The 26404-nt window shown below is 39.4% G+C and overlaps 2 protein-coding genes across 2 annotated transcripts in view; one reads left to right on the forward strand and one right to left on the reverse strand.

The window, feature by feature from the left end:
- LOC116064542 (zinc finger protein 850-like) overlaps positions 1-19489 on the forward strand; it is a 27645-nt gene extending 8156 nt beyond the window's left edge. The window contains 3 exon segments of the mRNA XM_035994218.1: positions 1152-2244; positions 12368-12578; positions 18708-19489. Coding sequence (XP_035850111.1) covers positions 1152-2244; positions 12368-12578; positions 18708-19325 — 1922 coding nt within the window. The 3' untranslated portion in view covers positions 19326-19489.
- The window catches only part of LOC116064546 (zinc finger protein 239-like), a 914372-nt gene that overhangs the window by 851948 nt on the left and 36020 nt on the right, over positions 1-26404 (reverse strand). The window lies entirely within an intron of this gene.

The raw sequence follows: 26404 nt of genomic DNA on the forward strand, positions 1-26404 counted from the left end.
GGTTTCCGCTATGTACACCGCGCACCACCGCTCCTTCAGCTGTTTATCATAAAGTTGTAGAGCCATCTCCTTTACTGAACTCAAGCAAACTACTCCGCTCTCTCTCCCGCTAGTGTGAGCAGAGCAACTGTAACAGTGACAGGACGTCATCACTCACGAAGTCATGGCACCCAAATTAACAGGGCGAGTACTACTTCACTCAATTAAGTGATAAACAGTGACGAAAGCTGTGACATGAAATCCGCATTTACGCGGGTCCCGTGAAATTTGACAGCTACAGTTTATTGGAAACTAGCATTGTGGACACTGAATTTGATGAATTTACGGTTTATCAGACCCCAGATGAGGCAAGAAGCTAACGTTAGCTAATGCTGTGGTGATGGTCCCTCTTCCTCTGACTCCCCGCTGCAGGAGAACACTGTAGTCCTCCGACACCGTTTATTAAAGTTACTATTTTAAAACCGTTTTCCAGGTTAGTGGGGGTGCATACCACTCAAAACCAGCTGTTTTTCTGATGGGATAGTCAACAATTAAAGGTCAAGATTAAATTGTAGTCACCTCAACGTATTTTCTTGTCTTTGTTTTTGGTAGTAGTGTTTGGTGTAGTTTCATCGTCCATACGACTCTGATTTACTTTTGTCGGGTCCCCTTCATGGAATGGATGATTAAGTTAGACTCAATGTTTTCTGTTGAGGTGCTGAAGCATTGACGTCGTGCTATTATTGTGGTAAGCTAGTTCGATTTTGCAGTAGACACACTGTACAGAGTTCGTTTTTACGATTGAACGGATTCCAAACTTTGGACACTTTCTGTCGTTTTCTCCGTCCTGTCTCTTCTCTTAGCCCCTCACTATTTACGCTGCCGTCAGTCTTCGTAGCATGTGTCGCCAGCAGCGTCAGCCCGGTGTGTGATACTAATAATCATCCGTGCGGAAACACTGAGCGATACAACATTGGTAACAATGATTAAACGAAGCTTTGGGACAAATCATTTTGCATTGAGGTTTTTTAGCAAACAAATTATTCAAGTTACTTGAGGAATTGTTTTGGCCGTAATAAAGAGATGAAGAGAATTGTGTGAGAGCATGTCTAGGTGTTCACTAACTCTCTCTGTTTGTCTGTTGCTATAGAAACGAAGAAAGGGACTGAAATGTCACCACTGTCAGCACTGTGACAAATCCTTCACAACATCAACGTATTTAAAGATTCATCAGAGAGTTCACACTGGAGAGAATCTGCACAGCTGTGATCAATGTGGGGCAGCTTTCACAACACGGAGTTCCCTAAAATTACATCGATGCGTTCTCACTGGAGAGAAGCCATACAGCTGTGATCAATGTGGGGCAGCTTTCACACGCCAGAGGTACCTAAAAATACATCAACGCCTTCACACTGGAAAGAATCTGCACAGCTGCGATCAATGTGGAGCAGCATTCACAGGACAGAATAACCTAAAAAGACATCAACGCCTTCACACTGGAGAGAAGCCGTACAGCTGTGATCAATGTGGGGTAGCTTTCACAGGAAAGGGTGACCTAAAAAGACATCAACGCCTTCACACTGGAGAGAATCTACACAGCTGTGATCAATGTGAGGCAGCTTTCACAACACGGAGTTCCCTAAAAACACATCAATACAGTCATACTGGAGAGAAGCCGTACAGCTGTGATCAATGTGGGTCAGCTTTCATATACAAGAAATCCCTAAAAATACATCAACGCGTTCACACTGGAGAGAAGCCGTACAGCTGTGAACAATGTGGGAAAACTTTTTCTCACAGTAGTGACCTTAAAATACATCAACGCATTCACACTGGAGAGAAGCCCTACAGCTGTGATCAATGTGGGAAAACATTTTCTCAGCGTGGTAGCCTTAAATCTCACCAGCGCATTCACACTGGAGAGAAGCCCTACAGCTGTGATCAATGTGGGAAAGCTTTCACAACACGACTTGCCCTAAAACTCCATCAACATATTCACAGTGAAGAGAAGCCATACAGCTGTGACCAGTGTGGGAAAGCTTTCAAAACACGGCGTGCCCTAACACTCCATCAGCGCATTCATACTGGAGAGAAGCCGTACAGCTGTGAACAATGTGGGAAAGCTTTCACAAGACGGAGTTCCCTAAAACTCCATCAACGTGTTCACACTGGAGAGAAGCCGTACAGCTGTGGTCAATGTGGGAAAGCTTATTCTCATCGTAAAAACCTTAAAGTCCACCAGCGCATTCACGCTGCCTCGTTGTGAACATGTTTCAGAGCCAAGTTGTTTCCTCCTGCCTCCTTCTCATGCCCTGATAGCTGTTGTTATATTGTTATTACGCTCCCTCCCTTTGAAGAGATAGTCCTGTTAGAAGCCTATCAGAGGCTGTTTCTCCTGATTCAGTTTGTTTTAATGATTGCTGAGAATGATTTGTTACAGATGTGTTCCCATTATTGTCTTTGTCTGCATCATACATAGTTTCATGGGTGGTGGTGGGGGTGGGGTGCCTTTGGAATTAAAATAGCCCCACATCGTCACATACCCTTCACCATACCTAGAGATTGGCATGGGGTACTTTCCATAAAATCATCTCTCAATGCAAATCAAACCAGCTATTAGGCTAACTGAAATAAAACCATGCCAATCTCTAGGTATGGTGAAGGGTATGTGATGATGTGGGGGTATGGTGAAGGGTATGTGATGATGTGGGGGTATGGTGAAGGGTATGTGATGATGTGGGGGCCAAGGGAACTTTACCAGGATGCATAGTATCCTGGATCCATGAAATAACTGGCCTTTCAAAATAAAATTCTGCCTGCCTCTATGGGAATTTAACATAGGGGTGTACTGACTTATGCCCCATGTATTTTAAGGAAGAACATTTATTTATTTACGATACATTATTCATTCACAAAGAAAATTGGTGCCCTTAAAGGTTGGATTTTTCCTCATTTTTTTAATTAAGGCATTAAGATCAATTTCCTAAAGATTATTTTTTTATTCCTCTTTTTAGTCAACTTTAGCATGGGTGTCCTAATTTGTTCACACGACTGTATGTGAAAATTCTACTTAAGTACATTAAGTTACATTACAACACTGTGCAACCCTGGCTATTAACATGTTGCATGATGTTTTTCTATTTGTGTTAAATTAATGGGTAAAGCAACATATGGAAACTAACAATTTCTGAAAAATTGCTGTTTGAATGCTGGATGCTGAAAGGGTGGCTTGCATTGCTGGCTTGAATTTAAAAGAATAGATTCTGTAAATGGATGGAATCAAATTTTTTAAGCAGGGCTCTAGAGTGCGACCAACGTGGTCTCTAATTAACTCTAAATTTGATGCTAGGGAGTGTGGCAAGCTGGTTTAGCCAAGGCCAAAGGGGAAGAAGGCCAAATTACAGGTGTTGGCCATCTGAGGGGCATGCGACAGCAAGGGGGGACCTGCTATAAGACTTTGAGTACAGTATAATTGTGCTTCAAATATATATTAAAAAAAAATAATGACCTACTCCTTATTCTTTTTGAAAATCATGTACATAATACATATATGAATGTATATGGAGTGTGATTAAAAAGGTGACCTTTTGGGAAAAATGTGGGTGCACCTAAATTTTGTGCTGGTGCACCGAAATGAAAAAAGTTAGTCTGGAGCCCTGTTAAGGGCTTATGATGCTCGAAAACTCACAAAAAAAAAATTCACACACATGTCAGACTTGGAGAAGTTCTGCAGTGATAGGGTTCGAGCGTCTCAAGCAGGTTCCAACGCACCCCCAAATTCTCTCCATTTAGTCTTTTTTTTTTACCATTTATTGTGTTGCTGTTTTCTAGTTTCATCACTTGATGTCACTGTTGCCTTGTTGTATTTTGCCCTGGATTTCAATAAAAGTTTAGAAAAAGTACCATCCCATGATGCATTGCGTGGTCTGTTGCCGTAAAACAGTAGCTACTTCATTCAAGTTTTGAGTATTGATACTCTTCTCAGAAGACTGACACTGTGCATGCTAAAGACTTAAATAGGTCTGACAGATGTGAAGTCTTCTTTCTCTTACTTTAGCGAAGCAATCTGCGTGAATAATAAAGGTACATGTAAATTATGTAATTGAAATAAACACAATTGAAGCAGTTCTCTTGCAAATTAACAAAGAGTCAATATATATAACGGGCGAACCATGCCAAAAAAAGACATGTCACATGGTGGGCGGCAGGAGAACTTAAAAAAAAACAAAAAAAAACGAAACTGCGCCGCCAAACGGTTTTCTGTTATCTACCATTTCACTGTGTGGGGAATTGGCAAATCGGCGCCCCCTGCAGCTGCAGGCGCCCTGCTTGCACCCCCTACTTTCACAATGAAATGGACTAGTCCATAATGGCGCTGGCGCTAAAGATAAACACACGGTGACAGGAGAACTGGGAAGTACACACAGATGGAGCAAGACGAGTCTAAACCTTTCTTTTATGTCAATGGTCTAAATGCAAAAATCAAACAAAGTTACCCAAGCGGCTCAAATTAAAAAAAAAAGCGGAAAGGCGTGTTTTCGGCAGTAGCAGGACCTTCATCAGCTCCCGTGGCTGATGTTAGTGGTGGTGGTGTCGGCAGCAGTGGCATGCACAGTGAGGAGGAGATGGGAGGACAGGGACAGAGATGAGGGAGGGAGGGTAGAACCTGCGGTAAGCACAACTCCCCTTAAAACACTTTGCCCCTTGATAAAACTGAGCCAAAAACTGAGTGGTGGACAAACTGTTGATAACACTACAACAATAGAGAACGTAGGCATGCTTTACTGTATGATTGCATTAGTAGCCTAGATAAACGTTGCACATCATGCAAACTTTCTTAATGAGAATTGTAGCTTTTCTATCTGCTTTGGCAGACAAAAACTCATGATAGACCTCTTCAAATTAAAGCACAGGGCCTCTTGAAATGATAATAAAAAAGTTTGTTTTATGATTCATGAGGAGTATACTGTTTTATTGTATTAATAAATGGCACTCTTTTGAAGTATTTCATGTGTCAACTCTCACTGATTCTTGCTTACTCATTACATGGCGTTAGTAGTTTTAAAGTGCCCATATTATGAAAAAATCACTTTTTCTGGGATTTGGGGTGTTATGTTGTGTCTCTGGTGCTTCCACACACATACAAACTTTGAAAAAAATCCATCCATGCTGTTTAGGGTGAGATACAGTTTCTGAATGTGTCCTGCCTTCAGTCTCTGGGTGAGCTGTTCAAAATCGGCACGGCTTGTGACGTCACAAGCCGAAACGAGCAGGCTAACCGCAACCATTAGCTCGTAGCGTTAGCATGCTAATGCTAGCATGCTAACGCTAGCATGCTACCTCATTCTCAATAGCAAAGCACTGCTACAACACACACAAGTTCACCATAATCTACAAAAGAACTACTTACATGTGCACCCTCATTTAGAAGTCTCCCAGCTAATCCTGCCTTGTAACTGACCGAAGTTGTAGAAACAGCCTTTCTTTTACTGTCTATGGAGCTAGCTAGCTGACATGATCTACATCTGAGCTACTGAGCATGTGCAGTGCAATCAAAGATAGTACAGAAGAAGAAGAAGAAAAGAGGTCTCACTCTGTAGCTAAAACAGAGACCAGCTGAAAAGAGGATCTGCAGCAGTGAGAGAGAGCACTGCAGTACAACAACAATATGGTGTTTTTTGAAAATTAAACCATGTAAACCTATTCTGGTACAACCTTAAAATGCAATTATGAACCTGGAAATGAGCATAATATGGCTGCTTTAAGGAGTAGGAGCTGGTATACATATACAGGGGAGAGCAAGGACAGGTGGTATTTGTGATCTTATGTGGTGGACCGGTCTGGGCCAAAATGCCAGGGCCAATATTTGGTCCCAGTCCGTCCTTGTCAGTCACTGTAGCTCAAGCAGAGAGGAGCTTTTCCAAAGCTAAAGTTGATCAAGTCATACCTGAGGTCAACCATGTCCCAGGAACGGATCACTGGCCTTGCCGTCATCAATATCAATCACTCAATAGGGGAGCAGATTTCATATGATGACGACATTGATGATTTTGCATCAAGGAAGGCCAGAAAGGTCAGGTTTTAGTTTGTGTTTTCTGTTCTTAGTGCAATAGTGTAATAATTACATTCTCTTTAGTGGGTCATCACATTTGTGCAATGAAGGATTTGTGCTATTTAGAATATTTATTCTATATTTTATTTGTATATTATTCTTAATATTTTATATTATTGTTGCTCTCTGCTCTTATTAAAATGTTTATGATTGTATATATTTTTGGCACATTTATGTATATAGTGTATATTTATTTTAGGCTCTGATAACCTATACTGTCATATTTTGTGTAGAATTGTGTTCATTGTCTTTTCGCAATGTTGGAGGTGGAGATTGTGCACCTTAAAAAGTGTGTTTCCTGTTGTAATTGCAATAGTTAAATAACTGGATTCTCTTAAAGGACAATTCCGGCGCAAAACTAACCTAGGGGATAATAACGGATGTGCACCCACTCTGTTGTTCTCTGGGACGTGTTTTCATGCTAATTGATTGTGTTTGTAGCTTCAACGAAGCTAGCACGGACCGCTGGTTAGCTTACAATGCTAGTATTCGGGGCACAGGGAAAGTAAAAACAAATTGCTATTTATACCACTAAAAAGGCTCAAAATATCACCAAACTTCAACGGTTGCATAATGAGGGTCCCTAAATGCTAACCGAAGCATTGAGAACTTTGTAAGTGTACCGACAGTTTATTGAACGAAGAGCTGCGGGAGCTCCGAGGAGATATGAGTCAAACTAAACAACGGCATAATAGTACACACAAATATTAAGACATTTCTGTGATATAAGTCAATAATACAAAATACTGACCGAAATGTGTTTTAATCCAGTAACGTTAGTCGAACAGCTCCACTGTAGTCAGTATTTGCTGTACCAACAGGTGTTGACTGAAAAAGACTGTTCCTCCTGGATTTTTGTTTCCAGCTACTTGCGATCTAATTGGAGATGAACAGCCAATCAGAATTGACCTTTAATTCTCCTATTGGTTGGTTTTGTGGCACATTTGTAACGCTGTGAAAATCTGAGCGAGTGTGCAACCTGGTCTCACAGAATTCCATGAAATGAACACGGCCCCTTAACTCAAAATCTGTGACAGTTTCACGGAATCGCCGAAAATTCCGTGACGGGCCCACGGATCCGATGCCTATGTAAGTCAATGACAGGCATCATCCGTGGTCTACACACGGATTCCCGGATCACAGCACGTTTCTTTCTGCCAGTCGGGCTGCGGCGGAGAAGCTGTATACCTTTGCTATTATTAGTATTTTTAGCCCAATAACCGCTGATTTAATCAACATTTATTCACCAGATCTTATCATGGTTTATTTGTATTTCTTTATTTTATTTCTTTATTTTCTGTTATTATTTCGGTCTATTTCGGCAAGGGAAGCTGGATTGCTTGTTTGTTTATTTATATTTTTTAAACTATAACGCTAGATCTATCAACATTTATTTAGAGGTTATCATAGTATACATTTCTTTATTTTAATAATATTATTTCGGTCTTATTACCGGTGAAATATTACAGTATACTGTAATACAGAACATTACGATATGATCCGAGCTACTGACACGCATTCAAAGCCGATATCCCACAATGCAATACGGGCATTCATTCACAGAATTGGGCAGCGATCAGCTGGTCTTTAACGACAGTATCGCTTCAATATACATATATACAGTCAGTGGTTTAGTCACCAGCAACAACACGTTGCTCAGCTTTGTTCTAGTAAGTTATGCACCGTAATAACATTTAAAAAAATCCGCGGAAAACTCCGGAAGTGACGTGGTACTCGGCGGAGACGAATATAAAAAATACAATTTAAAAAAAGATAAAAAATACATAATATTCGTAATATTGATGTTTTTGTCTAACGTTGTATTTGAGGATGTAAACAATGAAGATATTAATAATAATAAAATACAGTTTCATGTATTTGTCTCATGTATTGTGTGTTCGGCCGGACGGCGGCGGTAATCTGCAATGGAATGAAGCCAGCAGCCACGGCAGAGAGCAGAAACACAGGAGTCGAACATGTCCCCCCACCCTCCTCGGAAGAACTACAAGTGCACAAGTTTTGTAACAGGTTCTGGGGCCCGTCTATAGTGGAAGTTGTAGTTTTTAAATATATTGGTATATTTCTCATAATTAGAAGTTGGTAGTGTAGAATTTTGGATACACCCTGGGGTTTATTTTGGGATGGGGAACACACTGGTTTCATCAGATTTTAAAAATATAATCGTTGAATAGGTGAAAATAGCTTATTACCATATTTGACAGTGCTTAGAGTGGGTAAACTTTGGAGACCATATCTACATGATAGCTGAGGTCCAGAGCTTTCTAGAACAGCTGGTCCTATGTGTGTAGCACCTTCTGTTGCTAAATGATAAGCCTTCAAACATGGACTGGGTTCAAGGTTCAGAGGTCAATACTATCCAGATAGAGAAGTTTCCAACGATGTCTTTGCTATAGTCCTACGACAACGCTTTAATTTTTACATACCATGGAGACCACTTTGCAGGAGATACTTTATTGTCCCCAGAGGGATATCTGCCTTGAGTTTAAATGCTTCACACATAACACTTGAGATATTGTTTTATCATTCAGCTGACATATACTTACAATAAAAAAACATAAACAAAGTGATATGCAGCCAGACTGAAGCACATTATCAGCCACAATCTATTGTTCATCTTTCACAAACAGTGACAAGAGCAACCAACACACAACCCTATATGCATTATATCATGAAGCTATTCCACAACCAGCCTTAAGCAACATTATTTAAAGTTTTAATTGAGGTAGGTCCAAATTAGGCCTATAGTTTAGAAATATTTAGTTTACATTGGGGTGCCAGCAGAGGATAAGAGCTACTTGGCATGGAGAATAAAGATCAGACCATATTAGGTGCTTGCCTGGAGAGACTGGTTTCTATTCCTCTCCACAACCTTCATGACAGTCACCTGACAACCAAACTTTAAATGAGATGTTTTTAGATATTGTCATGCTTTCTGACATATGAATATGCTCTGTAATGCAGCCTTGTATGACATAAACCCTCTTATTCACCGTGTCTGCTCTAAATGATAACACACACTTTGAACACGGGCCTTCCAGCCAGGTGTTGATCACATGAACACCAAGGTGCCTATAGGAGCAGAGCCCATTGATTGGTTCATCATTTATGACCTCTGATACCCTCCGACCCATGTCACGTCACAACCAACTGCTCAGTTTGTGAAAAAAAAAAGCCAAAACATTGCATTGTGGGATATCGGCTTTGAATGCGTGTCAGTAGCTCGGATCATATCATCAGAGGTGGGTAGAGTAGCCAAAAATTGTACTCAAGTAAAAATACTGTTACTTCAGAATAATATGACTCAAGTAAAAGAAAAAGTAGTCATCCAAATAATTACTTGAGTAAGAGTAAAAAAAGTGCTCAAGTACTGAGTAACTATTGAGTAACGTCTGATTTATTTTTTAACACAAGCATTCAATCAGACGGACAAAAATACAAAATAATCATCTTTAGGCACATTATAGTTCATCCACTCAAATAAATTAAAATTAATTAATTAATTAATTACAAAATAGCTTAAATTAAAATAATCCAGGTGAATTCAAGTACTTAAAAAATAAAATCAATAAAATAATAATAAATAAAAAAAAAACGAATAAGCACAAGTAACACAAATTTCCAAACCTTTATACTTTTTTACCAGGCTCTGCAGGCAGAACTAGAACAAGGTAATGTAGCTGCTGTTTCGCACTTTTACTAAGGTAAACATGCTTTCAATATGAGGCCAGAGGCCTGTACTACGAAGCAATATTTGGCGTTAACGAGGTAACTTCAGGTTCAACCCAGGGTTTTCTGTATCACGACGGTGGATCACTTGTTACCGGGTTAAATCGCCGTGGTAACTTACGCCGAACACCTAACCTGCTCTGGAGCGGGTTATGTTGGAGATTAGAGATCAACCGGTGTTAAAGCACCGCCTACTGACCAACCAATACTCGACTGATAACGGCGTCACCGTTCTTAGAAAGATCAGGTGGAGGTCGGTGCGCGGAGAGAGAGAGAGAGAGAGGGAGAGAGAGAGAGAGAGAGGGAGAGAGAGAGAGGGAGAGGGAGAGGGAGAGGGGGAGAGGAGGAGAGAGAGGTGCGCACATAAAAGTTAAAACATTTAGAGACTGACAACCCCGTTAACATTCCCTGATGGGTATTTTTATGAAAGATATAGATTTTAACGGGAAGGAATTACACATAGGCTATTTGTCGGCTTGTTGAGCCGTGTGTCGCCAATGCGCACAGCGGTTTGAATTATGTTTTTATACATTTTATTTGCTCTCACGATCGCTTCCCACCGCCAGGGTTGCAACTGAAATAATAGGCTAAAGCATCGGCAGTTTATGGAAAGCACAAGTGTAAATATGGTCAGATCTAGTGCCTGGCTGATGGGGAAGTGATATTAATAAGCGTTGTGATTTACGCATCTACAGCATTGCCTATTTATTTATTTTTTTGCCAGATTTCCTTTCTGTTTCAGGAAGCAGCGACTGTAGGCTATTGCATTTTGCCTGCAAATCTGTGTCTGTGTTCTTCATATTTATGTAGAATTATAATTTGCTCTTCTTATATAAAATATGCAGCTCTGGTAGATGTCTGTGATTGGTCGTGCTGTGCAAACACCGTCTCTTTTATGTGAACGCTGGATTGGGAAAACCCTGGGTTGATTGAACTAGTTGTTAACCACCGTCGTGACACAGGTTATACGGGACCGTGGTTGTTAGGTTAGCTAGGTGAAGCCGGGTCACTGAAAGAAATCCAGGGCCTGTTGATATGGATTCGTAGTACAGGCCTCTGGGGCGTTCTTCCTCGTCTGTGTCTGCATTGCCGACGGTTGATTCTGACCCGTCCCGCCCGTTCTCTTAATACATCCATGGTCCCGCCGCTGAGATTGAGGATGGTCACGTGACGAGACTGCACAACTACGTTTGATTGGTGAAACACAGTCACGTGGTAGTGCATTTAGCGGAAGTCTCTATCTCTGTCAAAATAAAACATTAAAATTAGGCGTACGCGGGGTGATAAAAACAATGACGCGTATAATACCAAAGAGGTAAAAAGAAAAGTAACGAGCTCATTGTAGCCTAATGTAGCGGAGTAAGAGTTCGGTTTCTTCTTCACAAATCTACTCAAGTAAAAGTAAAAAGTATAGTGATTTAAAACTACTCCTAGAAGTATAATGTTTTCAAAAACTTACTCAAGTAAATGTAACGGAGTAAATGTAACTCGTTACTACCCACCTCTGCATATCGTAATGTTCTGTATTACAGCATATTGTAATATTTCACCGGTAATAAGACCGAAATAATATTATTAAAATAAAGAAATGTATACTATGATAACCTCTCAATAAATGTTGATAGATCTAGTGTTATAGTTTAAAAAATATAAATAAACAAACAAGCAATCCAGCTTCCCTGGCCGAAATAGACCGAAATAATAACATTAAAAGAAATACAAATAAACCATGATAAGATCTGGTGAATAAATGTTGATTAAATCAGCGGTTATTGGGCTAAAAATACCAATAATAATAAAATGATCCGGGAATCCGTGCGTAGACCACGGATGATGTCTGTCATTGACTTACGTAGGCATCGGATCCGTGGGCCCGTCACGGAATTTTCGGTGATTCCGTGAAACTGTCACAGATTTTGAGTTAAGGGGCCGTGTTCATTTCACGGAATTCTGTGAGACCAGGTTGGAGTGTGAAAGAGTTGAGCGCGCAGAGTGAAGATGTTGAGACATGTATGCAAATACATTTATTGTGCACGAAATAGGTTTTTGTTTACTCAAACTAAATTATTTTTTGCGAGTGTTAATTTCTGCTCAAAATGCAATGTAATGTGCTTGCAAAATATAGTTCTCTGTGCTCAAAACATTCAATTACTCACTCAGGAATGAGGCACATATATAACGCCATACTTACCATGCATACTGAATCACAGGGTCAGTCCATGTCCTGTCATTGCAGGCGTCTCATGCTTATACATCCCTTAGGACATTCATGTGGATTTTTTATTCAGTATCTTTTCTTTTATTGTCCATATTATTCATGCATATTTGTCATTTTATCATCCTGTTTATGTGTGTGTAGCAACGGTAGCTAAGGGGCATGGTTTAGTACGGGGTTGTGACCGCGAGATTTGCAGCGGCCAGAATTCAGAGCGAGCAGCCACAGTGGAGAGCTCTCTCTCTCTCTCTCTCTCTCTCTCTCTCTCTCTCTCTCTCTCTCTCATGATCCTGTTGTAGCAACGGTAGGTAAAGGGGCGTGGTTTACTACGGGGTTGTGACCGCGAGACGCTGCGAGATCGCGAGATTTGCAGTGGCCAGAGTGAGTCCACACAACAGAGCGAGCAGCCGGATTTCAGAGCCAAAGAGAGGAATGGAGGAGGACAACCAGAACCCGGAGCAGCGGAGCAACAAGGTCCCCAGAAGACAAGCAGCAGGCTCGGACTCTGATACCACCGATGTTCAGGTCAGTGTTCAGGACACAACAACGATACTAAACACACGCGGAGGAGTCTCGAGGCTCCGTGTATCATCCGTTCATTCTGTTGTTAGACATCAAACGTCGAGAAAGGAAAGCCGTGTTTTGATGCGTTTCCTGCTTTCATCTTGTAGCGACTCAAACTAACTAAATGCGTAGTGTCTTGTTCTCTTTGATCTCGAGAGAGCGCGCGGAACAAACAATGATCCATTTCCCTCCAAAACTCAACAAAACAAGTTGCCGAACAAAGACGATAATAGGCGAACTGTGGAGAGTCTCATTAACTGCAGACTAGAGATCATAAACACTTCAATATAAAAACGACCCGATGAAACCAGTTGAGAAACGTTAACAAAGTGTTTTTATCCAGAAAAAACCGCAGTTTACTGCTCCAATATGGCGGCGACGCGCTGCGCTCAGATACTAAAGTTAGAAAGATATTCAAAGATTCTAACTTCCGGGATCAATTACTCTGTAGCGAAATGTTATTAAATCACAAAGGACGCCCCTTTCCTATCGTAGTAAGGTAAACAACGAGCTACAAACTCATTTTCATCAACACGAGCCGTCCTCCAACCTGCAGTAAGACGAGTGTTTAGGGACCGTCTACAAACTACAACACTGAAAAGAGATACAACCAAAATATGTATTAATTTAATGAATAAATAAGGTAGTGTCTCCAAACTTACCTCAATTATAACGTGTCTCCTGCTGGTTGTACTACAACACGTAGTTAAAAAAAATAAACATAATCATCATTTTTGGGAATATTTTTTCCAAAGAATTCAATATATGTCATACTTAAGAGAGTAATGTCTCCAAAACTACTCCAGATTTATGGTGTCAGTTATGGAATCAGTGATACAACCAGCAATTTCTTGCTAGAAAAATCTAGATGCCTTGTCCTGCGATACAGGAATTTCAGTTTACCGGCATACTTGGATAATGATTTGTCAGCAATAGATTTACAGGTTAATGACTGCTCTAATGTTAACCCCAGGTATGTGACATTTTTCTATTTCAGTGCCATTACATGTGACCTTAAAACATTTAATATTGTAAATAAAATAGAGTCATGTCTCTAAACTTACCTCACACATAAGTTGTATTCTTCTGGTTGTACTATATCACTTACCTTTCAAAAATAGGCATATACATAATTTTGGGGAATATGTTTTGCCAAAAACCTGTAATATATGTGTGGATTCAGTGTGGAACTTGCACAAGATGGTTCACATGCAGTGCCTTGTAATGACTGAATGTATTTCTATAGTTAATTGCGATTAATCACATGTTTTATCACATGATTATCATTCTATTATTTTGCATTTCAGAACAGTTTTTAAGTACATATTAACAACGGAAAGCAGTTCTTACCAGTGGATCTTGATTGGGAATCAAATGAATGCAAGGAAAGATTTGTATTTGTTAATTAATTTACTGTAAACAAGAAAAATTTGTGAATGTCATTATATCGTTGGAAATTGTCATTATTGCACAATTCCTCCAAGTACCTAACTAAAAAATCCCTATCTTACCAGAGTCAATATAGTGTGCAGTAACTCCTAAATCATTTTGATTACTCACTGACGTCCAGTGATCACCGGTTAATGAGACAGCGTTTGTACTTTGCAGCAGTTCCAGTGTGGCTGCTTTCTCCGTTTCATTCAGGCTGTGTGTGTGCGTGGGGTTACTGTCCCCCTCGACGGCAACGAGACAGGTCAGAACATGCCAACCATAGTACTTCTTTAAGACCCGAGACTTCTACGATGCTGACAGGTCTGCAGTTAGTTGCCACCCGTTTCGCAAGAGCTGTAGTAATTTTTTGGGATTTGGTTTCATCAACAGGTCGGCGAGTAGCACTCTCCAAAATAGTGCTTTGCCTGAGCCCACTGAGCTAACTGTACTACTATGCTTAGCTCCGTAGGTGGTAGCTCAAGCTTGATGTGCTTCAGTGATATTTTAATTCGGCTTTACACAATGTGCATATGGCTTTCGACTATGAGCCTTCCGGGAGTTTTGGAAAATAAAAAGCAACATTCAGATTGTGTTTCTGCTGTCTTTCTCCATCATGCCAGCAGCCTGCAGCAGCAGGAGTTGTTAAAGTGGCCATAGTATGTTCATTTTCAGGTTCATAATTGTATTTTGAGGTTGTACCAGAATAGGTTTACATGGTTTAATTTTCAAAAAACACCATATTTTTGTTCTACTGCACATTGCTGCATCTCCTCTTTTCACACGCTGTCAGGTTTCTGTTTTAGCTACAGAGTGAGACCTCTTAACTTCTGTAACATCTCTGTTGTCAGTCACACATGCTCAGTAGCTAGGTAAGGATTACATGAGCTAGCTAGCTGTTTCTGCAACTTCGGCCTGTACAAGGCAAGATTAGCCGGGAGACTTCTTCTAAACGAGGGCGCACTTCCAACTTTGCGTGGAATACCTGCAGAACAGGGACATGGAAGTAGTTCTGTACAATTTATTTTGTAGATTAGGGTGAATTTGTGTGTGTTGTAGCAGTGTTTTGCCATTGAGAACGAGCTAGCATGCTAGCGCTAGCATGTTAACGGTTAGCCCCCTAGGTCCCTCGTTTCGGCTAGTGACGTAGAAAGCCGTGCAGATTCTGACCAGCTCACCCAGAGACTGAAGGCAGGACACATTCAGAAACCGTATCTCACTCTAAACAGCATGGATGTTTTTTTTTTTTTTTCCAAAGTTTGTATGCGTGTGGAAGCACCAGAGACACAAAATAGCACCCCAAATCCCAGAAAAAGTGTTTTTTTTCATAATCTGGGCTTTTAAGAGGAAGTATGGCAGCTTGATGGTAGGTAAAGGTGCGGCAAAGGGTTAAAATAGTAGCCTGTTGGGCACGACGCGAAGCCGAGTGAAGTGTAAAATAAATTAATAAATGGCAGCATAAAAATTAACGCGTTATGCTCGGCCCGTAATCACATCGTGATTAACGCGTTAATGCTGACAGCCCTAAAAAATATTTAAAACACAACAATCATTTCTAACATTATTTTATTGAACATTGAATTGACAATGACAGGCACTACTAAAAAAATGACATACACTTTAAAGTGCAGTTTTCTACTGATATTTTCTTTCAACTAACGCAAACAATCACGATATGGTGCAACCTTTCAATTCAATTTTATTCATAGTATCAAATCATAACAAGAGTTATCTCGAGACACTTTACAGATAGAGTAGGTCTAGACCACACTCTGTAGTTTACGAAGCCCCTTTTTTGTTAGGAAGAAACCTCGGGCAGACCCAGACTCTTGGTAGGCGGTGTCTGACGGCACCGGTTGGGGGAGTGGTGAATGGTGGCAATAATAGTCATAATAAAGATAGTGAAACAGTGACCACAATGGTAGTCGTAGTAGTTCATGTCAGCAACTTTTCGCGACATGTATATTGCGCCAGTTGATATTGCGAAGACAATAAAAAAACGATATGCTGTGCAGCCCTACCATTAGCATTATTAATACAGATCTGAAATTATTGTATATGTGAAAATTAACATTGTTGATTTGTTCATTATGAATGAATGTGATATTGATTTTTCTTTTGTTCTGCCACCTTTTTTCTTTATATTTTATAGAGGGACCCTCTGCTACATACACATTTAGTGCATCAAATACTAAGCTGTTAAAGTCAGTTTTTGGCATGATTTTATAAATCATGTTTTAATATTAAACACATATGTGGCACAGTGAATCCTTACAATGAACTGTATCTGTGGATGGCTACCTTAGTGACTACCTCACCTATAGGCCAGTAAGCATATCATCAATATGTGTTTTTTCACAATAGGCTGATTTATATTGCTAATTTTATGTTTTACAAACACAGCAGAAAACACATTTGCCACCAAACTCTTTCTGTAAGCCTGAGGGGTTGCCTAACACTATTTAACATGATACTATGGCTACATTGTCTCTATTTAATTAAAGCCAAAATAGACACTTTTAATCAATTACAAATTAAATCACTAATGTCTTCTTGTATGACTACAATATTGTGTATGTTCGTATAGTTACTTCAGAAAAACAACAAATGTAGCTTTAGAAAGACCTTTATTTCACATGAGCATTAACCTAAAAAACCCCCACATATAAATCACAAACACTGGCAATATTTTTAAGATTATGTTAAATTGATGAATTAAATAATGTAGTTCACCTTACAAACCAGGGTACATTCCACACATAAAACAATGCTGTGGGTCAAGGTAAAGGCAAACTTAACTGTCACAAGACATGTCTGCATAATAAAAAGAGGTAGTTGAATTACTAGTGCCACATTGTTAGTTACAGTAGAAATGATTGCCATTACAAACCACAATATAAAAATACAGCTTAACATATAAAGCTTAAAGCACTTTTGCAGCACTCTGTTCAGTCAAGTCCAAATGCCTGGGTAAAGAAATAAAAGCTGCCTTTACAATTAAAGTGAGCATAGTGTGATGTATGCACTGTAGTCTGTAATGCACAGTGGGAAAAGAAAAAAAAACCTGCGAGTCTTGTCGATCTTCCCCAGATTGTTAACAGCCCTCCACCTGCATCTCTGGGTGATGCCAGAGAAGATGGACTTTAAGCCTGGATACTGCAGGTGGAGGTGCTGCAGGTCCTCCTTCATTCCTGCAATGAGCTTGATGCCCTTGACATCTCCCAGGTCATTCCCGCCACAGCGAACAAGGAGGACATCCAGGGGTGCACTTCTTTGTAGGGACTGGAAAAATAAAGGGAGAAGGCTCTTCCACCGCAGACCACCCCAGCCGAACCAATAGATGTAGACATTTTCAATGCCAAGGTTGTTCCCCATGGTCTTTGCCTCTCTCTCGGCCCCACGCCGGGCGTAGCTGTCTCCAATGATCCAGACTGTTGCTGGATGGAAAAACACATTGTAATAGTGAGAAAAGTCATATTCTCATCATATTTTAGGCTAGAGAAAAAGGATAAATGAACAGCACTCTTAATTATACAGTTATTTGAAAATGCATTATTACCTCAGCTTAGTTGTACAAAACAAGTCTGCTAAAAGTTTAATTTTGTACCATAAATAGCAAAAGAAAAGTAACTATTAGGCTACTAACTATTACTTACTTCTGAGGGATTGGGTGGGTGCACATGCCATCGTGGCTCGCCACACTCCTATTTCTGAAAGAAAGAGTCATCAATTTCCATTTGAGCCCCTCATAGTTAAATATAAATGCACACTAGCATGTAACTGTACTTCATTAATTATCTAGGAGAATACAGATGAATCAACAACAGTCTATTGTTCTTTAGTGTAACTTTAATTTAGTTAAATGAGCTTATTTCTGCTAACGTTAGCTCTTAAAAGCATGAAAAGACTAAATTCGCCAACCGTAGACTGATGGTGCAAACAGTAGCAAGACAATAGTTAGCGTTAGATAATGATAAGCATTGCCAATAAATATATATGTATATATATATATATTATCTTGATGCTGCACTTTTATATGGCTCTTTGTAGCATTACCTATTTAAAGCTAATGTACTTGCACTTACTACTTGTTGTCTGGAGTTTCAACCTTCAAGGTTGAACGCACTTAATTGTAAGTCGCTTTGGATAAAAGCGTCTGCTAAATGACATGTAATGTAAAAATGTAATGTCCGGTCTCCTTCGTGGAATGGATGATTAAGTTAGACTCAATGTTTTGAGATGCTGAAGCATTTACGTTGTGCTATTATTGTGGTAAGCTAGTTGATTCTGCAGTAGACTGTACAGAGTTTGTTTTAATTACGTTTAAACTGATTCCAAACTTTGTCGTTTTCTCCAGCCTGTCTCTTCTCTTAGCCCCTCACTATTTACGCTGCTGTCAGTCTTCATGGCATGTGTCGCCAGCAGCGTCAACCCGGTGTGTGACGCTAATAATCATCCGTGTGGAAACACCGTGAGCGATACGTTGCTGGCAATGATTAAAGGCAAATCATTTTGCATTAAGGTTTTTTAGTAATCAAATTATTCGAGTTACTTGAGGAATCATTTCCGCCCTAATGTAGAGTGAAAATTGTGTAAGTGAGAACATGTTTAGGCTTCAAAGAAGGCTGTTCACTTACTCTCTCTGTTTGTCTGTTGCTATAGAAACAGAGAGGAAGAGACGGACTCAAAAGTCACCACTGTCAGCACTGTGATAAATCCTTCACAACATCAACGTATTTAAAGATTCATCAGAGAATTCACACTGGAGAGAATCTGCACAGCTGTGATCAATGTGGAGCAACTTTCACACGACCGAGTACCCTAAAAATACATCAACGCATTCACACTGGAGAGAATCTACACAGCTGTGATCAATGTGGGGCAGCTTTCACACAACAAAGTCACCTAAAAACACATCAACGCATTCACACTGGAGAGAAGCCGTACAACTGTGATCAATGTGGGGCAGCTTTCACACAACAGAGTCACCTAAAACCACATCAACGCATTCACACTAGAGAGAAGCCGTACAGTTGTGATCAATGCGGGGCAGCTTTCACACGACAGCGTGACCTAAAAACACATCAACGCATTCACACTGGAGAGAAGCCGTATTGGTGTGAACAGTGTGGGAAAACTTTTTCTAGTAGTGGTAACCTTAAATCTCACCAACGCATTCACACTGGAGAGAAGCCGTACTAGTGTGAACAATGTGGGAAAACTTTTTCTAAGAATAGTTACCTTAAATCTCACCAGCGCATTCACACTGCCTCATTGTGAACATGTTTCAGAGCCAAGCTGTTTCCTCCTGCCTCCTCCTCATGCCCTGATAGCTGTGTTGTTCTATTCTGAGCTTCTCTCCACATTGAAGGCTGACCAGCAGTAACTTTATCTTCTGAACAGCATGTATGTTATCGTGGCTACGACTACATATTACGCTCCCTCCCTTTGAAGAGATAGCCCTGTTAGAAGTCTGTCAGAGGCTGTTTCTCCTGATTCAGTTTGTTTTAATGTTTACTTACTGAGAATGATTTATTACAGATGTGTTCCCATTATTGTTTTTATCTGCGTCATACATAGTCTGTAGTTATTACCGCTCCCTGCTACTAAAAGTGCAAGGAACCTAATTGTTTTTGAAAGGTTAATTATTATCATGGTTCACCTCCTATCTTTCTGACAGACACCATTACATCTCTATAAACAACTGCAAGTCCTCTACCACTCCAGTCACTCATGATGTCCCCCAGGGTTCAGTTCTTGGCCCCCTCCTCTTCATCCTGAATATGCTCCCCCTTGGACAGATCCTCCGCCGACATGGCCTCCACTTCCAACTCTACCTTTCCTCAAAGACCATCAAGCCTCCGCCCACTCCACCCTTACAACCTGCCTCACCGACATTAAATCATGGATGCAAGAAGACTTTGCAACTGCAACAAATCGGAGACTCTCACAATTGGTCCAAACTCCCTCACCCGACATGCCCAGACCTTTTCCCACAACATCAATGGATCCAACGTCCAACGTAACCTCCACCTGCATCCGCAACCTTGGATCCATGTTCGATCCCACCCTCTCCTTTGTACCGCATGTCAACCACTTCACCAAAACCGCCTTCTTTCACCTTCGTAACATTTCACACCTCCGCTCCTCTCTGTCCACCACTGCAGCTGAAACACTCATCCATAGGGGTGTCACGATACCAAAAATTAAGTAGTCGGTGCCAATACCAGTAACATAACATGATTCTCGATGTCCTCCACAACCTCCATTGGCTCCCAGTCAAACACAGGATCAACTTCAAAATACTTCTCCTCACATACAAAGCACTTAATAACCTGGCCCCTCCATACCTCTCCGACTTCCTCGCCCGCCTCCTCAGGTCCGTCGATGCCGACACTCAAGACCATCAGGACTAAGCTCCGGACCTGGGGCGACAGAGCCTACTCAGCTGCTGCACCCACCCTCTGGAACGCCCTCCCTGACCACATCAAACAGTCAAACACCCTACCATCCTTCAAACAGGCCCTCAAAACTCACCTCTTTGAACTTGCTTTTTCCTGTTAACAGACTTTCCCAGTTTTTCCTTCCTTTTCATTGCCCACCTCTCTTGCTTGCCTTCTGCTTGTCCATGCACCTACAGTATCTCACGAAAGTGAGTACACCCCTCACATTTTAGTAAATATTTCATTATATCTTTTAATGGGACAACACTGAAGAAATTACACTTTGCTACAATGTAAAGTATTAAGTGTACAGTTTGTATAACAGTGTAAATGTGCTGTCCCCTCAAAATAACTCAACACACAGCCATTAATGTCTAAACCGCTGGCAACAAAAGTGAGTACACCCCTATGTTAAATTCCCTTAGAGGCAGGCAGATTTTTATATTTAAAGGCCAGTTATTTCATGGATCCAGGATACTATGCATCCTGATAAAGTTCCCTTGGCCTTTGGAATTAAAATAGCCCCACATCATCACATACCCTTCACCATACCTAGAGATTGGCATGGGGTATCTTCCATAAAATCATCTCTCAGTGCAAATCAAAACCAGCTATTAGGCTAACCGACATAAAACCGTGCCAACCTCTAGGGCTTTTGTGAGATACTGTATGTTTTCTTTTGTCTGTTATGTAACCTTGTCTATGTACATTGTCTGTTGTATGTAACCAAAACTGTAAGCATCTTTGAGTGTCTAGAAATGCGCTATAAAAAATAAATGTATTATTATTTTCCTGCTGCGCATTAGCATTTTTGAGGGGCTTGGGAGGCTCAAACTCATGGCATGTCAGATATTTTCCATATATCGTGCAACCAGTCTTGTATAAAGTACTTGAAAGCTATACTTGAGTAAAAGTACAAGGAACATATGGAAACTATGCTGAAATGCTGATGCTACACTGCATTGCTGGCTTGAATCTAAAAGGATAGTGTAGGTAGATAGAATCACATTTTTTAAAGGCTTATGATGCTCAAAAACTCACACAAAAATTGCACACGTCAGACTTGGAAAAAAATTGCAAAATTCTGCAGTGATGGGGTTCGAGCATCTCAAGCTGGCTCCAACTCGCCGTGGTTCGAAAAATTGTTGTTAGATGTTCCTGAAATTTGGTAAGAACATTGTTCTCATATTTAAAAAAGAAAACAGAATGTCGTCTCATCTCTAATTTGCATGCTAACTTTCATTTTACGATAACATGTTTTAAGAAAATGTTGCAGCCATGTTAGATTTAGTTATTATTTTGATTTGATATCACATTTGGGCTTGGGCGTGGCATGGTGGCTCTACACCACCCCCTCATTAGATTTAGCCTTTGAACACATTTTATACTTTATATTTTATACACTCTTTATACACTCAAACTCAAGAAAGTTGGCGCACAAACCAAAAACCCTGAGCATTGTAAGACTACACAGCAATTTGTTCCATGCGTAGAAGGTCTTAATTTGGACATATATGCTCCGATATTCACAAAAATTGGTACAAATATTCCTCTCATCATTACGGATATATTTCCAATTTACTTTCATTAGCTCCGCCAAACTGGAAGTTGGCCATTTTTAATTGTATGCTCTCATAGTTATTGTTGTTTTGTAGTTATTATATTTTCTTCCTTTGTGGACTTTTCATTCAATAATCTTTGTTTAACATTTTATGTTAAACAAAGTTTATTGAATTAAGGGTTTATTTCAACCAAACCAGAGTGGTGATTGTTGGAACAGTGTAAAGATGAACCAAGATGCCTTTTCATCGTTTTATTTTGTTTCTGTCAATTATAATTGAAGTGTGTTTAAAAATGATAAAATTACTGTTTTCTTAAATGGAGTCTGGTGGGGAAATAAATCAAAATCTTCTGTTATTTCTCTTTATATTTAACCATTATTTTAATTATTTAAGTGCTGCACATTATTTAATAATCAAGTAAATTAAAAGTATCTCAAGTTAAGTACAGTACTTCAGTAAATGGATTTACAGTCCACTTTTTATTAATAAACTGTATGTGTATCTGTTGTTTCCCCTCCTGACCGCCACATATCATTTTAAACTTTTAAACTGAAAAAAACTTGGAGGAAACAAACTGAAGTCTTGTTGCTTCATGCAGTGAAAACGGTCGCTTGTTTATTGGACAGAATATCCGAAGGAAACTCGCCGAGACTTGCTTATTATTTCTGAGACTGCTCTCAGAAATAATGGAGTAACACAAAACTTATAACGTCTTGGGTTTTCTGGTTCTGCTTTAGTGTTTCTAGAAGTCGAACAATGTGAGCAGCTGAAAGAATTTCAGAATTGGCCTCCATTCAATTCATGAATTTGAATTTGAATTGAATTGACTCCGCCCCACAGGAAGTTGGAATTTGAATTTGAATTGGAATGACAGGAAGTGGAATTAAATTCATGGCAATTCAAAGAAATTCCACACAGTCACACAACAGAATGTGTTGAATCTCACATAATTCAGTGTTAGGAAGGTTACTTTGGAAATGTAATTGCTTATTGTTATAAGTTACCCATTATAAATGTGGTTTGGATTACTTTATTTGGATTACTTTATCAATGCAAAGCAATTTCCTTTTAATTTGATTAGTAACTAATTGAATTACACATTTTACCTCAGTAATACAACTAAATACAATTACATCAATTTTGTAATTTAATAACATAATTTCATTACACGTAACTAGTCACTCCTCAACCCTGCATACATTTTGTTCCAAAATATAGATCACTTTTTAAGAGAACAAATATTTCTATTAATTCCACAATTGACAAGAATTGTTTTCATGATTTACAATAAGTAATGAGTAAAAAGTGTGCTTGCATGCTTTTAAACACATATGATATCCAGTGTTGGGGGTTACTCCTTACAAAGTAATGCCATAATATAGTCACATTTGGCTGTAACTGAGTAATGTAACAAATTGATGTTCCTGTTACTGTTGTTGTGAGTTGAATGTGTGTTTAAGCCTTTTATGAGCTATATGCCAGGCTCTTGCTTTACTACAGTAATGTAATGAGTAATGAGTTACTATCCATAGAGAATAACAAGTAAGGTAATGCATTATGTTTTTTGTTTTTTAAGTGAATAATGTGTATTACATGTTCTTGAGTAGTGACTCCAACACTGATTATATCAAATATCAGTAGCATAATACCATCAAGAGATGGTTTTCAAAATAAAAAACTGTCTGTTAGTCTGACTGTCTGTCTGTTAGAAGTCTGTTAACTTACTTGTAGATGCCTTTTGAAATTTGAAGTAGCCTTGATGGAGCCACAGACTGGAGCACTGCAGTGCTTGCATACGGCTCTGTGTTTCCAGGTGTTCTTGTTGGAATTGGTTCTTCAAAATTAACTAGTACAGATGACCTTTTAGGCCTACTATTATTTTCCATGTTGCTGCTGTTTATTATAGGTGTCAAATCTATAAATGTTGAAAGGGAGTTGTAAGGGACTTCTGAAACTTAAAAAGTCCAGTGTTGACCATCAAATTGTGTAGAAAGAAGCTTTCAAACAAATGCCCACCTCGAATTGTTTGGCAACCATTTTAAATACTTGGTTAAAGTAAAGTATTCTGGGAAATGGAGTCATTAACAAATCATGTTCCACAAAATTACAATTACAATAAATCAAATTTGTTCTGTGACTAGAGCTTTTAACATTCATTGCTGGGGGAAAACATTTCCTGTTAATGTAATCTGTACAAGTAGTTCAAACTAATATCATTTATAGAATATGTAATGCAATCATATCTGACATATATTGTAAAGCTTCATTGTTAAACACTTCACTTAAATTATGTATATGAATTTCTTTAAATTTTTATTGAATTGCAATTCTGCTTCCTTTAATTCAAATTCGAATTGTAATTCTAGATCCTGTTTTTGACATCAATTCAAATTCAAGAATTGAATTGGAATTTAGGAGTCGTCTCAATTTAATTCTGAATTGTGCACAAGCCTGGTCCAAGGCTGCCTTTTGAAAAAAGCGGAAGACATGTCTTTCATAATCTGAGACTTGTTTTCAACAAAGAGAAGCTCTCATGATGTGATTGGATTCAATATCATTTTATTGAATTTCCCCTTGGGGATCAATAAAGTATCTGTCTGTCTGTCTGTCTCTGTCTGTCTGACAGACTGACAGTCAGTCAGTCAGGATCCTATTGTAACAACGGTAACTAAGGGGGCGTGGTTTAGTACTGGTTGTGACCGCGAGACGCTGTGTGATCGCGATATTTGCAGTGGCCAGAGCGAGCAGCCACAGTGGAGAGCTGCTGGATTTCAGAGCCAAAGAGAGGAATGGAGGAGGACAACCAGAACCCGGAGCAGCGGAGCAACAAGGTCCCCAGAAGACAAGCAGCAGGCTCGGACTCTGATAACACCGATGTTCAGGTCAGTGTTCAGGACACAACAACGGTACTAAACACACGCGGAGGAGTCTCGAGGCTCCATGTATCATCCGTTCATTCTGTTGTTAGACATCAAACGTGGAGAAAGGAAAGCCGTGTTTTGATGTCTCCGTTTCCTGCTTTCATCTTGTAGCGACTCAAACTAACTAAATGCGTAGTGTCTTGTTCTCTTTGATCTCGAGAGAGCGCGCGGAACAAACAATGATCCATTTCCCTCCAAAACTCAACAAAACAAGTTGCCGAACAAAGACGATAATAGGCGAACTGTGCAGAGTCTCATTAACTGCAGACTAGAGATCATAAACACTTCAATATAAAAACGACCCGATGAAACCAGTTGAGAAACGTTAACAAAGTGTTTTTATCCAGAAAAAACGCAGTTTACTGCTCCAATATGGCGGCGACGTGCTGCGTTCAGATTTTTTTATTGACAAAATGCAATTTACAAAAAAATCAGGTAAACAGTGATAGCACATGAACAACCAGTGCACAAACTTGTGAAAATAAAAAAGTAAATAAATAGAAACCTACAAGGCAATACAAACGAGAAATAACATAAAGTATAAAAAAATAACATAGACATTACAAAACAGTATAAGAGGATATAAATTTACAGTTAGTCAGAGGTTTCAGGGAAAAAAAGCTCTACAGTTTCCACAATTTTGATACTTTTTTTGTTATCCAACGTTTTAAGTGACTTCAGTAGAGATTTAAATTCTATGAGAAAAGGTACAAAATTAGGAGATGAGTTAGAAAATTTCTGCTTGTGAATATAGAATTTTGCATACAGAATAACAAAATTAATTAGATATTCAAGAGCACCATTACCTTAATTATCGTAGAATCAGATGATATCTTTAAGGTTAAAGGAGTAGTTAAAGTTGGTGGGTTCAAAGAAGTAAGACTCCAAATCTGTCCAAAATCTTTTGGAAATTTCACAATAAAAAAAAAAGGTGAGATATTGTTTCAATATTCTGTTTACAAAATGTACAGGAAGAGTCAATGTCGGTAAATCTAGCAACAAGGTGATTAGTAGGGTGTACGTTATGTAAAATGTTGAGGTGTACTTCCTTAGCTTTGTTAGAAACACATTACTTATACGGTAGAAGCCAAGCCTTTCTCCAATTTATCTTTTCAATTTTGGATCTCCACACAAACCTACCCCTTGGCACAACAGCATTCTTTCTCTGAAAAATTTGGCGAATATGCTTATTATTACAATTTGTGTGCGTTACTTCAATTCCATCCAATGATAGTAAAGGCTGTGATATAACATGTGCATCATAGGTTAAGCAGTTTTTTATAAGTAGAATTAAACCATTTGGGATTGCACGAGTTAAAGAATTAAATTCTCTGAAAGGAATTGGAAAACTGTGTACATTTATAAACTGATCATAGGATAGCATATCACCAGATTCATCGAAAAGATTAAGAATGTGATTTAAATCTCTTTGG

The sequence above is a fragment of the Sander lucioperca genome, chromosome 17, assembly GCF_008315115.2.
Source record: "Sander lucioperca isolate FBNREF2018 chromosome 17, SLUC_FBN_1.2, whole genome shotgun sequence".
Taxonomy (NCBI): Eukaryota; Metazoa; Chordata; class Actinopteri; order Perciformes; family Percidae; genus Sander; species Sander lucioperca.